Here is a 14,803-nt window from a genome sequence, read left to right as displayed (position 1 = left end):
TGCGTCCATGACTCCCCGAAATTAGACGGCGAAATAATCACATCCCTACTATTTGCTGACGATACTATCCTTATTTCCCAGACTCTGAGAGGTTTGCAAAATTTGGTTAATTCCTTTCAAAACTATTGTGTGGAAAAGGGGTTTGAAATAAACCCAACGAAAACTAAATATATGGCCATAAACCCCAAAAAAAACCCTAAGAAAAACTTGTTCTTAGAGAATCGTATACTGGAACAGGTAGAAAGGTTTAACTATCTGGGTTTGATGTTGGATAATAAATTGACCTGGGGAGGTCAGCAGAATAAAAGTTTATTATCCCTCAAACAAAACTCACTCCCTATCCTAAAGGTGCATGGAGCAAGTTATTCCAAAGCTATTTCTCCAGCACTGGAGGTTTTCAAAGCTAAGGCACAATCAGCAGGTCTTTATGGTGCTGAGATATGGGGATATCGTAGTACCAACAAATTCGGGAAGATTGAAAACAATTTTGTGCGTTGTCTACTCAAAATACCGACTCGTACCCCCGTTGTCCCCATATTTTTGGATATCAATCTTAAAAGAACAGAGCACTTAGCATCATTAAGACCACTGTTGTATTGGGCCAGGGTATGGTCAACCCCTGAGTTGAGGGATTATAAGTCTGGTTTGATTGAAATAATTAAGTTGGATGAGTATCAGAAAACCCCATGGCTGAAGTATATATGTACGTGGTTTAAGAGACTAGGACTTTTACATTTTTGGGAGGAGCCTCACAATATGACCCAGTTTTCTAAAAAAATCCTTAAGGATACTTTCTGGTCTTACGTCAATGGTGAACTAATCCTTGGGTCTATGATTGGTACACTGACTCAGAATTTTTTAGATATAAAAGATTCACCTAACTTCGAAGAATTTATGGATGAGATTGTTCCTCCTTTAGCAAAATCACTGTATCTACAATTCAGATATGGGGTATTACTGATCAACACCTACACTTGTAGGTGGGTTGGGGAAAATGGTTCGGATGTGTGTACTATGTGCTCTCTTGGGGCAAGGGAAGACCTCGCCCACATACTTTTCTTATGTCCGGCTTATATGAAACCGAGGCTCTGCTGGATCAAACCCCTTTGTAAAAACATGGGGGTCGGGACATACAAAGTAGCGGAGCGCATACTAAAATCTAACACTTCTCAATTGATGGTGTTTGGTATAAGTAGATTCCTATTTAATATATATATTATTAGAAAACGCTTTGGTCATAAACTGTAATAGCAGAGGGAGGAAATTATGGATTACCCTTGCTCTACAGTATTATTCTATCTTGTCTACCTCAGTTTTATAGTATTATTCATTTAAAAAAAATTCTGGTTTTTAATTAAATTAATATTCTTATTTATATCTTAACTGGTATTGCTTAACCATGGAGATAAAATCACCTTTTGTCTATTGTATGTAATTGTATATTATGGCTTGTATGTATGTAAATGTTTTGTTTATTGTATATTGGCTTTTATGGCTATATAGCCGAAATAAAGTATTGACTGACTGACTGACTAAAAGGAGAAGGAGAGATGCTCTTTTATAAATTACTTTGCTTTTATTATCTTCCCCAGGAGAGCGAAGAACCAGTGGTTGAGTGTCAAGAGTTTGAGAGTGAGATCTCACCCTCCCGGACTGCAGGTTCATCACTTACATCCGGTGATCTTGCTGACATTAGCTCTCTCTCTTCCAAAGCCTCAAGCCTTCAGCGCACATCCAGTGGGGCCAGCAGTGGATTGTCAGCAGCACACAGCGGAAGTAGTTCTGAGCATGCAAAGGGAGCAGGTTCCCACAAAGGGAAGACCAGCAGAATGGAACCAAGAGAGTTTGCCATTCCAGTTGGAAGAGGGGGACCTGGTAAACTGAGGTACATGCCTATTTATAGAAATGCTAAGTTGTTAAAAGCTTGAATGAATGTTTGGTGCTACTGACATAGCCTTTCCAAACTCTGGAGCAAATCACATTGGCAAAGGAGGAGGGCCACCTACAAACATCTTACTGGATATCAAATTAGATAAACCTTTTTGCAAACGTGGGCACTATTGTAGGCACTATGCCACTAATAATGTTGAAGGTTATATCTGGATGATTCAATGCACATTGAATCTTCTCAACCATTTTATCAGTGTAATCCACATTAAGATGATTACTTTGTTGCCTTAATTTTTACAGTATTCTCAAGCTACCTTTGGTTGAATGATTTACAGTTTAGTTTTGTTTTAAGCTTGAAGTCATCATTCATGTTAATAGCATTTAAGTATTTGCCACAATATGTTAGTCATAGTGTTAATGTTGGTAATATTAAAAATTACTTGACTAGTCAGAAAAGTTTGCTAACATTTATTATTTCCTCAGTCCTAGGAAAGGTTCAAGCCAGCCAGGATCCCCCATCCAACTAGGGGGCCAGCCTGGGTTGCCAGCGAATGAGGGGGATGGAGATGCAGCACACAGTCTGGGGGGGAAAACCCCATTGACACCCCGTGGGCGGGGAAAGCGGGGGCGACCTCCCTCACGGATACCTGGAACCAAGAATCCAGAGTGAGTTGTACTGTTCTATTAGTTGTTTGGGGCTGTCCTCATCAGGAATTGAAACTTGGTAGCTGGAACCAAGAATCCAGAGTGAGTTGTACTGTTGTATGAGTTGTTAGGGGCTGCCGTAATCAGGAATCATAACTTAGTTGGTGGGAGGATCGCTTAAGACATTTAAAAGCCCACACTGAGATCACTCCTAAATAATTAAACCAGAGAAACCACCAGGTACCATAATCAGCTTTCTGATTTTTTTCTTTTTCTTTTTTAAGGATAAATTTAAAAAAATTTAATTATACTTTTAATATTATTTAATTTAATGTTTTCGTTGTGCTTTTATTTATTAATATAGGGTTTAAAGGCAAATCTATCCAAGCATTTGGAAGGTGATTTAGAGGTCAGCATATCTCCCATCAAGCCACACATGGGGATTCCCCACCCCATTAGTAACCTCTCATTGACAGCTGGTGAAGCCAATGCCGACAGTCAATCGAATACAGTGACCTGCAGTGATAGGGTCGGCGCCTTTCATAAATCGGGAGGCGTGCTCTATTACGGTTGTTCTACCAATGTGAAAAATTTCACAGAGAGATAATCCCACTTGAGCACCTGCTTTGGAATCTGTGTCTAGGCAGTAATGCCCTAGAATAGTATGTATGCATTTTTAAGGGCCTGCTTTATAGGGGCCTGTAATGGTAAACTTTCTTAATATTGCCACAGTAGCAACTCTAACTATTGTGGTGTAGGATAGGGATAGGGATGTATGTCGATACTTCGCATACCCTTACTTCGCATGATTTTAGTGCAAAGTTTTTACTTCGCATAAACCATTACTTCGCATGTTTTTACTTAGCATAAACCATTACTTCGCAAGTTTTAACTGCGCATGCATTTATATCTCAAATGGTTATAAATGTACTATGGTTTATGCTAATTAAAAACATTGCACTAAAATCATGCTTACACTACACTACCTTACGCTACCTTACACTACTTAAACATCACTACACTACCCGAAACCCTAATACACTACCCCCTACACAACCTTCCCCCTTCCCCCTGCCTGGACCCTACACTCTAACACTACACTTCACCACCCCCCGACACTACCCTAAACCCTATAGCGCTACCCTACTCTACACAAACACCACTACCCTAAAACACTACTCCCTGCACGACCCTCACCCAGGCCTCTCCCTACACTACAACACTACCCTGCACGACACCCCAACACTACCCTAAACCCTAAAACACTACCCCCTGCACAACCCTCCCCCGACCCCCAGTCCTGTTCCTACACCCAAACACTACCTTGCACTACACCCGACACTACCCTGAGCCCTAATACATTACCCTGAGCCCTAATAAATCACCCTACACTACACTATCCTAAACCCTAAAACACTACCCCCGGCACGACCCTGCCCCTACCCCCAGTCCGTTCCCTACACTAAAACACTACCCTAAACCCTAAAACACTACCCTACACTACACATACATCACATCACTAGCCTAAACCCCAAAACACTAGCCCCAGCACGACCCTACACTACTCAAACACAACCCTACAACCTAGAAGACTACCCCTGCACGATACAAAAAACTACACTTACCTCGCTCTCCTTTGTGGTTCCTCTCTTCTCTGGCTTCCAGCGGCATCAGATCTGCATGTCATTGTTTGGAAACGGAAGCTCCTTCCAAAAAACGATGTGGATAGCGCATACTATTACAACGCATGCGTTTTAACAACGCTTGCGATGTAACAACTTGCATACTAATGGTACGCATTGTAACATCGCAAGCGTGGTAACGCTTGCGGAGTAATGGTATGCACACTAGCAACCGCGCACTAAAGACTGTTTACCGTAGGATACGGCCTGCCAGACAAAGACTTGTTGGCATTATGGAGGCCAAGTATCATACAGGAGACAAGCCACAAAGAAATGTTCTGAAGTGAATAATGCAGTTTGTATACACCCATAATTAACAAACAGATGATCAGTCTAGTGTCTTTAGTACTATCTAGATACAATTTTAGAACCACTTTGCCATCAAGGGAATGTAAAGCTCTTTAGGCTGAAGTAGAGGGAAGAAAGTAAAAGGGAAATTTGTTTGATTTACATAAAAGTACAACACTACTTTCAGAAGGAAATTGGAATGATCTCTAATGACCTCGTTCTCTCTGTGACAAACATTATAATGTTCCTTACAGCAGTCTTATTTGTGGGTGTAGAAACAGGTGTAGAAGTTTGATGTACATCTACTGCTGTGCCCACTCAGGAATAGAGAGAATCAACCTCATTCTTTCCTTCACTAGATTTATGATCAACAACAGAATCAATAGTATTGGAGGACATGCGTAAATCATGATCTTCGACCTACTGATCAAAAGAGCTTTCCCTAGTGTTTATCATTGGTAATAACTGGATACATAATTTGGGCATATTCTGTTGTCTGCATTTGCAAATAAGTCGACATCTGGAAAACCCCAATTTGCAAAAGATGTATTTCAAAACTTCGTTTAGTACCCAATTGTGAGTCTTTTGGATTTGTTTTCTGAGACTCTCTGCTTCTGCAGTCAGGATTCAAGTAGGTGGGGTAGAAACAACTACAGGACCAGATGAACCATTATCAGGTCAAGAAGGTTAAGGTAGTAGGTTTTGTCTTTCGGTGATCACACTTCTTTAACCTGAAGACCATCCATGTGGAGAAGCATCTGTCACGATAGTTTAAGACAGAGCTGCTGGTTGATACCCGGCACATTTCAGAAGATAGGTTGATTAGGATAACCAGAAAAGGGAGTAGGTTGTAGTCTGTAACAGTCAATCTGTCCTCCCAACTGCCTGAGAGTTGACACTACTGATCCTCTAAGCATGGTCTATGGTCTCAATTGCAGACCGATATTTGGAGCCAGAAAGATGCAGAATGCCACTGAGATCAGACGTGAAAAATGTAGCGAGCTGTCGGATGTTTGACCCTTAAATGTTTGACACTTCAGACCAATAGAACACAACCTCTCCTGTTAAGGATATGCTCATGCTGATAGTGTGTTTATGTGTACTCCCATGTATTGGACAGATTGCACTTTATTCACTGTAGATTTGGGGTGATTTACCTTAAGACCCAATTGGTGAAACACAGACAGTGTTGTGGGTAATGATGCTGGGTTCCTACAGTTTTTTTAGGTAGGGATAGACTAAGATTCAATTTTTGTTTTAAGATGTGCTGCTTTTCAATGATGGGTATGGATCTGTAGATTTTTTAAAGATCTATCCCTCACATCCAATCTCACTGATGGAGCTGGATGTATATCTGGTATAGTGCCAACATGCAAAACCTTTCTTTCTTTATGTACTTTTTAGTCCTCATGAGGTACAAAATTAGACTATATTTCTGCTTCGGTTCTTTGGAGTCAGGACGTAGATGGAATAAAGTCCCTTTCCTTTCTGGGGCATATGGGATGGTTCCATAACATCCTTGATCAAGAGTGTGCCAAACTTAATTTTTAGTTAGTATTAAAGGGTCTCCTTTGGAGAAATGGATGAGGGAGATGACTTCAACCTTGGAGAATAGCCCTTCTGGACAATATTCAACACTCATCTGTCTGATGTAATCTTTCTCCACTCTATTGGATAATTGCTGATGCTTCCCCCAACCACACAGGCCTGTTATGTGGCAAAGTGGAAAAGGTTGGTGCATTACTGCCTCTGCAAAAATGTAGGTTCATTGAAAGCTAATCTCCAAGACATTGTCTGCTGTCTTTTACATTTTCACAAGTCTGATCTTGCCCACCCATTAATTCATCTACGCCTCTCTGCCGTAGCAGCTTAGATGTAAAATAGAGAGCATTCTACCCTTTTTAGGATTAGTAGTCAAGGCTTTAATTAACGGTCTTAACAGGGTTCTCCTCAAATACCACCTGCCCTTAATATAGTCTTTGTAGGTCTCATTGAGGCCCTATCTGAACCACAACACTCATGCCCCTTACAGTTCCTTTTCTGGATGGTAGCATTCTCAGTGGTCATAAACTACCTCCGGTGCATTGGTGAGCTGCAGGCACTCCTCTACAGGATCCTTTCATTCAGTTTCACAATAATAGGGTTGTTCTTGGGACCAGTCCCAAGTTTGTCCCAAAGATGGGTTCACGCTTTCAACTCAGTCAGATCATCGAAAGGGCTTTACACATGCTAAACATTAAAGGAATGCTTAAGTACTTAAGTACTACATTGACAGGACCAAGCCGTTTCGCAGGTCTGATCAGCTTACAAGGCCATCCCATTTCTTAGGCAGGCTTAGCAAGGTAGATAGCTTAGTGCATCCAGATTTGCTACTGCAAAGCTAAGAGTCTTACCTGAAACCCCTAGGGTAAGAATGGGCAACAACGACTTCCTTAGAAGACATTCCACAAGCTGACATCCGCAAAGCAGCCACTTGGTCAACCCTGAATACTTTTACCAAGCACTACTTTGTGGACGTTGTAGCCCACCAGCAGTCAGTAGTTGACAGACAGCACTAAGAAGTTTGTTCCAGACATCTACATCATTGACTCACTAGCCACCACTTAGGAGGGGCACTACTTTACAGCCAATGCAGAGCATGTATATCTACAGCCACTCATGCTATGAATGAAAAATGTTACCTGCCCTGGAAGCATCAGGTCTGATTGAGACTTCTGACTGCAGATTCTTCACCTTTTGGATGTTCCCCAGCAGGCAGATTGGACCTGGAAGCTTTTAAGCAATGCCTCTGTGTTCTGGTAAGTGGTGCCATGCAGCTCCGCACTGTGGCTGTTCCCATCCAGAAATGACGTACAAGGCCTTTTTAGGTGCCACTCCTGTGCACTGATGTCAGTTTCTTTCTTTCTGCATCACAAGGCACAGATCCGGAGCTTATGGTTGTCTCTTTGAGACATCTTTTGAACCAGAACATTTTCAGTATGCAAGGGTTATGTCACACTCCAAGACTAAAGGATTCAAACCCTATAAGGACTGTTGCAAACAAATATCTGTGGCAGATACTCATAAGGTTTGCCTGTGGTGCTCAGAGGTTGAGCAACGACTCTAACTTCTACAGTGGATGTGTGTCGATTAACCCAAAGGCTATTTGAGACCAAGATGCGAAACTCTGTCGGTAAGCACTGGAAGACTCTGCGAATAGACCGGTCCAATTTGAAAGGTCGGTCCTGGTCCCAATCCAGAAGTTGCAGGAGATGACCCCAAAGTATGTTGTCATTGCGCTCCAATTCTTCAGGTAAGTCAAAGAAAAAAACACAAGAATTCCCAATTGGAACTCATCCCCTTCCTGCCACTGACACACTTATGGGAAGGTGTCACTATGCCTCTAAATCTCATTCCTGAATTCAATTGATGTCGGAGGCTATCCCGCATCCTGTTTTGGCGCAACCTACGTTTCCAGGGCCATCTGCGACACAAAGGCATATTGAAGAGTTTCACATGGCCATGGTCTGAGTCTTCAGATCCTTCCCGGCTCCCACTGGCATGCCTTAGTATCCAAGGGGCGCAAGAGGCCCTCCATCGAGGGTACAGCCAAGGGGTTCACCCTAGTCACCAGTTGGACCCTACAATTCACTGCTAGACCTGCTCTGGCTCCTGCTAAAATACCACCTCCGGCACTATGCTCCACACCTGAGCCTCTATGCGATGCTGACTCCATCAATGACGATGTGCCCATTGTGCTCTCGGACTCAAAGTTGCCAACGCTCTGACCTCGAACGGGCCGTGCTCGGCTTCTATCAGAGCACCACTTAACTTGCCATCCTCACAAGGAAGGACACATACGTTACATTCCTTATTTGGCATGGATTCGAGCAAGGATTAAAATGCGGATCATGAAATAGGGCAACCATACCATTAAGAAAATTGGTACAATGACCTTCAAGAAGCAAGTAGCCTTGATACTTCCTGTGAGAAGTTGGCCTGGCATATGCTGGTCACTAGTTAAAGTGGCCACCTTGCACCAGTCCAATTCGACTCTTATGGTAGATAGGTTTAAGACAACCTTTTAAAGAAAGCTATCCTAGTGGTAGCTGTTGAGAGCAGCCTTCAGGCTAAGTCTCATAGGAATGTAAAGCAGCTTGTTTTACCTTATAATCTCTTGAATTACCAAATGAAAGGACACCACACAGGTATATATATATATAATATATATTTTTATTTCTAGACACACTCTACTAATCTCTTTATGAGATTAGAAGTCAGGAACATATGCACAAATCAATGTTTTTCACAACAAATTAAGCACTTATATGGCTGGGGCCCTAGGGGCGTACCAGACCATATACTAAAAAAGATGTATAAGAAGAAGGACTTGAGAAGGGAGAAAGGCCTAAGGTCTTCAGAAGATCTGGGGCCTCACTAATCCACCCAAAGCAGGTAAGTAAAGGACCCACGGGAGACGCATGCAGTGTGAGAACAGAGCCGCGGATCCCAGTAGACTTCAATGGAGCAATTCGCGGTTGGAATTTTAAAGTTTTAGGATACTTCGGGAGAGTCTACAAGCAAGTCACTTACAGGGTAAGTAGTTCTAGAGCCAACCAACACAGGAGCACCGGAGTACTCTAGTTACCTCACCCAGGGAAGCCGGGTGCATAGGTGTCTTTTGGTGTCGGGTCGCGGCGTCGTTTTCAATGGGAGCCAAAGAAGACTTGCTGCTTGTGAAGACAGAAGAAGTGTCCGGTGGAATCCAAGGCTGGATTCAGAAGAAGGAAGACCTGAAAGGAGAAGGGACAGTGTTCAAAGTCACTTGCCAGTGACCCGGGGCCAGGAAGCTGGATGCCCACAGAAGTCTGGTGTTTTCAGGTGATCACAGGTGTCTTGACTCATCAGCCACGAGGTCCAGGAGATGTCGACGACGACCAGAAGCTGGATTCGGAGTGTCCCACGAAGTCTGCAGCTTACTGAGGTGTTGGAAGCCGGATTGGAGCCAACAAGCCTTGGCAACAGCAAGTCTCGTGGAATGTGAAGAAAGTCAGCGGTGCAGACCAGCAAGGTCTGAGGGACTCACCCAGCGAGGGTAAGTCAGGGCAGGCCCGGAGCAACCAGGGGAGCCCTTTGGTTTGATGAAGAAGTCTTCAGGGGACCCACAAGGCAGCCGGCAAGGGATCGCGAAGACGCCTCGTGAGGATTCACTTCACAGGAGCCCACGGTCACTCGGGACGAGGTAGGCCTCTGATTTTCGAGGGAAATCCTGCTGGAGGCTTGGATCACACGTGGTCCAATGCACAAGTTTCGTAGAACGTCGTGAAGGGGTTGCACTCGACAATAGTGCACGGTACCCGGGTATCGCTGTTCCTCGTCACTCGTGGGGTCCACTCGCCTCAGGTTTGCTGGCAACTCACAATGGCCGTTGAGAAGTCAGGAAATCCACTTCCGGGCTGCAGGGACTTCGGACTCCGGCGGGAGCGGGAAAGTTTGCAACCGTTGATTCAAAGTTTTGGTGCCTGCCAAGCAGGGGAGTCACTCCTTGACTCAAAGGGAGATTCTTCAGTCTTCCAAAGGTAGTGGAACGTCGAAGGTCCAGGATTCTTCTTGTAGCGCGTCGTCCAGGGATATCTAGTTTGCAATGGCAAGGTTTCCCTATCTTATACTAAAGGAAAGGGAGGGACTAGCTCTATGACCACTCCTATGGGAGGGTCAAGGGAGTGGGTGGTTACACCCACTTCCCTTTGTCCAGTTTCGCGCCAGAGCAGGGGGTGGTAGCCCCTGAACCGGTTTGAGCTGGCATATGCACAGAGGAGCTTACTGCTCCCCCAGTGTAGGACTTCAAAGCACTCTAGGAGTGCACCCACCCAGCCCCAATACGCTAAATCCTGTCTGGAAGGTGGTTACACCTCCCTGTGACAGGATGCCTATTGTTGGCCCTCCTCCACTGCGAGTTTCGGTCAGCAGCAGGAGGGCAGCCCAGTGTCTGTGCTGCCGGCATCCATTTTGTGATGCCAGGGCTCTTTAAGGATTCTACTGTGTTTCCACAGTAGGTACATGTCTTCCCCTCTAGAAGGGTGGGATCATACTCCCAAACCAGTTACTGGTGTGGGGATATGATTCCAAAGCGTTTGACACCAAACACATGTTTTGATGCAGCCATCCCAAAGTTAGCATTTACCGCTAGGTTATAATGCACTTAAGAGTATATGGTTTAACCGCATCCACAAACAGCCACAGAGAATAGCCTCTGAGGGCTGCAGAGGGGCCCTGCTCAGGCAGAGGCACCCCCTCACATGTAAACCAAGCACCCTGCCCTCAGGATTGTTAGGGCCTGCCTTAGGGGTGACTGATAGGCTTATATATGTATGTGTGTGTAAGGTGAGATATAGGGAACCTATACCTCAGTGAGGAGTGCTAACACTACCTCACCCAGGCCGCAGTAGCAGGCCTGTGATGTCCGATTTAGTCTGCTTCCCAGGGGTGGCATAATACATGCTTCAGCCCCTGGTAGGCCTGTGAAGTACCTATGCCCTTGGTACAATATACTAGGGGCTCATAAGGTACCACAGTATCCAATCACTAGTGCATCTAATATGCACTCCAAGTTGTTTAGAGAGAACAGAGAGGCTGGGGCCCTGATTAGCAGGGACCCAGCCAGACTATAGCCAGAAACCAGTGTAAACATCAGGAAAAAAGTGAGGGCAACATACGTGCAGATCCTACTCTCCTACACTTCCCCTGGCTCAGGACTCCTCTCACCCCCTGGGCCTGCCACTGAGGAGTGCACTTCTTACGCAAGGGTAATTAATAGGGCAGCTGAAGTTCTTAACCTCCAGTTCCCCACCATAGAGGACCAAACCAATGCCTGGATGGAGGTAGTCTAGCCGTAGGAAGCATCCACGTAGTCCGCCCCCATATTTCAAAGAGGCACTTACAAATACCCCTTTTGAGGACTTGGGTCAAGTCTTGATGCACCCACTCTAGACTACCGCCTGGTCACTCGCAAGATTGTGAGATGCCACTGCCATGGGTGACCATGCATTTTTGTCTCAGTACCCCTACCTGAAAGCTTGTGGTGCAGGTGTTTAAAAGTTGGAGAAAACAGAAGAACTTCTACTCTCCCGTGTCCAAATGACAGTAGACTTTTGGGAAGAAGATGTTTTCTTCAACCATCTTGGCCCCAATTCTGTAAAGGGCTTCTGCCACCAGAGCCACTATTCCTATGCTGTTTGGGATTCGGGGGATCAAGTCTTCCTGAGTGTCCCAGAAGACCTCTGACCTGTCCAAATCTAAGTCATACAGGATGTTTGTGATGTGGCCAAGGTCGCTGTGACTTGGACTCCACCGATGCCATCAGACAGGCCATTAGCCCCAGCGTCTCCTTTCATTGACACACCTGGCTGCAGTCAACAGGCTTTTCAGACGATGGAAAATCGACAGCACGCTCTCTAGGCTCATCTGCCTACCTCACCAGCCGCATCCTCCCTAACATTCCTTGTGTGGCTTTGGCAGATGTTTCCTATACCATCAGACAGTTCAGCCTCTGCAAGGTGCACAGCAGTCATCCGCTTCCGCCCTGGCCCTACCTGCTAAACCCCTTTTAGCATGCCCTTAATGGAGCAGAGCCACCTAGTTGGAGGGAGGTTCAGACGATTTTAGTGGGGTGGGCAGACCTTCACATCAGACTGGTGGGTCCTACAGATTGTCCGGAAGGGGTAGAAATTGCCCTTCATTACAACTCTATCGCACCTTCCACCGTCCCCAAAGCAACTAACGGAGGACCGCCTTTCCATGTTCCATCACATAGTGAAAGCCCTCTTGGCCAAGGGGCTATCAAGAGGGTGCCTGATCCAGAAATAGGTCATGGTTGTTATTCCTACCACTTTCTCTTGGCGGAGAAGGATGAAGGCTTCGTCCCATTTTACACCTTCACATTCTCAATGCCTACCTCAGGAAGAAAAAATTGAATATGCTCACACTGGCCATGGTCTTGGCTGCTGTTGACGCTGGAAAATGGATGGTGACATTATACGTGCAGGATGCCTTTTTCTATATACTTTTACTGCAGGCCCATCAGCTATATACACATTGGTCTAGAAGTAACCTCCAGAAGGATTGCATGCTCGTTCTACAAGGGCCAAAACTGCTACTTCTGCGTTGGCATGCAGAGTCCCTAACTTGGACATCTGCCAGGCAGCTATGTTGGCATACGTTCACAATGAACTACTGTTTGGGCATCCAGAATTGCAGAGAAGGACATTTATTCCCCTCGGTCCTATAGGACTTTTTGGTTTTATCCATTTCACAGATCCACCTCCTCATAGGTACTGCTCTGGTATTTTTTCAAAATGTGAGGAATCTGCGGTTCAGAGTCTCTACCAAAACAACAAGTTTCTTACCTTCAGTAATGCTCTTTCTGGTACAGACTCTCAATGCAGATTCCGCCACTATCTTCCCATCCTCCCCAGTCTGTGTATTGGACCCTATTCTTTAATAAGATCCAAACTCTAGGACTGCAAGCAACTGACGCCAGCGCGGGAGTTGCACCTATATATCCCCCGCAGTCCTTTTCTGAGCAGAACAGTGTCAGTGTGAAACTGCATAGTGCCACCTAACGGCATGCATAGATACTGTTCAAAGGTTTCTGGATACAGTCTGATCCCTGGGGAATATTCAAGAGGTGAGGAATCTGCAATTAGATAGTGTCCGCTACCAAAGGTAAGTAACTTGTCCATAGTCTGTAGTCCTGTAGATTCACATGTGCCCACCCTGCTCCCCCGATGCTTGTGATGATTCCAGATCTCTCCTTTCTGATGGATAACTCTAAGTGCAGGTTACCCACTTTAGAATACTCCCCAGGCTAGATCCATAAACATTTTTCAGCATTGTTCCAGTGCACCGCTAGCTACATATAAGCACCAACCCTTTGTGTTTAAGTCAATTTCTTTCTTTCTGTGCCTTCCGAGGCAGATTTGGTCTTGTGATGACTTACAAACTAAATGAAGTGTGCTAGAGAATGGTTTCCCCTCCTAAAATGACAGGTTTCAAACCATGCTGTGACTGTAAAAAGCAGGTGTCCGTCAAGTTGTCTCTGGTGTGTGGGCTTGGGACACAACTCAAAATTGTGCAATAAATGTGCCGTCATGCACCCAAAGGCTAACAGGGACAGACGCAAATCTTTATGTCGCTGAACATAAAAAGAAGTTGCAGCTCTTGTGTGCCTTCTGCTCTAAGTCGTGAGCATGGGATCAATCCTGCTCCGCGGCTGTTCCTGCTTGAGGTCAGCTTTGCAGTCGGAATCCAAATCAAACAAAGAAAAGCAAAGCAGGACTCAACCCCTTCCCTCCACTCTCCATCCAAAGAAATAGGCATGGACATCATGATGTGAGCTGGTCCCTCTAGGTTTCCAGTCAATCAAAAGACTTTATTTGGTTATAAAACAATGATAACCATAAAAGTACATACAACATATTATTACACATTTCAGTCGATTTCAGATATGTAAATAAATATAAATTTTAAAAGCACATAAGCTCAACATTAAAACATAATCGATTTTCTTAGGTGAAAAACATTTCTAAGAAATAGAGACAGATGCCACCGTAAATATATCTTCGAGTTTCCTAATAATCAGAAAAGCAGGTCGGCACTGTCTGAGTTTCAAATACTTTAAAATTGGCTTAATCCACTTTTCCCTAGGTGTAGAATAATATTTACAAAAAAATAAAATATGAATGTCCGATTGGGTGGATATGTTATCACAGGGGCATTTGCTTATTCCAGTTGACCAATCATTATTAACGGGAAAACTCACTGACCTAAAAAGAAACCCAAGTCTAAAACGTATCAGTAGAAACTTTTCATGCTCAGTCAACCTCAGGGTTAAATATGGTTGAATAGCCTGCGAGGTTAAGGTCAATTGGTGGGACATCAATGTGTGTTTTTTGACAGTTCAGTATGTTCTCTTAATTTCACAAGGCACATAATACATAAACTTTTCAGATCTTTTCTTGTGATCTTCACCATAGACTCAGGGTCAAGATAAAATTCGGGATGATTAATAAGATCACAGAAACTTTTAATGTACCTCAGCCATTTCACTCGGTACACACCCTCCAATTTCAAAACGTCCCTCAATATAAGACAATTCAAATGACATTCATTTACGGTCCATACCCTGTACCACAGGAGGACTGGCTGAATTCTAATAATGTCCTCAATATATAACATACCGAGCTCAGCATGGATGTTATAAGTGGAGGTACTCTCTGGCGCAGTTAAGAGAAATTTCAAAAAACTGTTCTCTGTCAACT

General features: G+C 44.4%; 1 protein-coding gene across 10 annotated transcripts in view; it reads left to right on the top strand.

The window, feature by feature from the left end:
- TP53BP1 (tumor protein p53 binding protein 1) overlaps window positions 1-14,803 on the top strand; it is a 956,094-nt gene that overhangs the window by 601,463 nt on the left and 339,828 nt on the right. For all 10 annotated transcript variants that reach the window (XM_085644315.1, XM_085644316.1, XM_085644314.1 and 7 more), the window contains 2 exons: window positions 1,593-1,885; window positions 2,374-2,556. In XM_085644315.1, the coding sequence (XP_085500441.1) occupies window positions 1,593-1,885; window positions 2,374-2,556 (476 nt within the window). The remainder of the gene's footprint in view (window positions 1-1,592; window positions 1,886-2,373; window positions 2,557-14,803) is intronic.

This window comes from Triturus cristatus, chromosome 3_1, assembly GCF_964204655.1.
Source record: "Triturus cristatus chromosome 3_1, aTriCri1.1, whole genome shotgun sequence".
Lineage (NCBI taxonomy): Eukaryota > Metazoa > Chordata > Amphibia > Caudata > Salamandridae > Triturus > Triturus cristatus.
The sequence above is the reverse complement of the archived record's forward strand: the minus strand, read 5'-3'. Positions and strand labels throughout refer to the sequence as shown.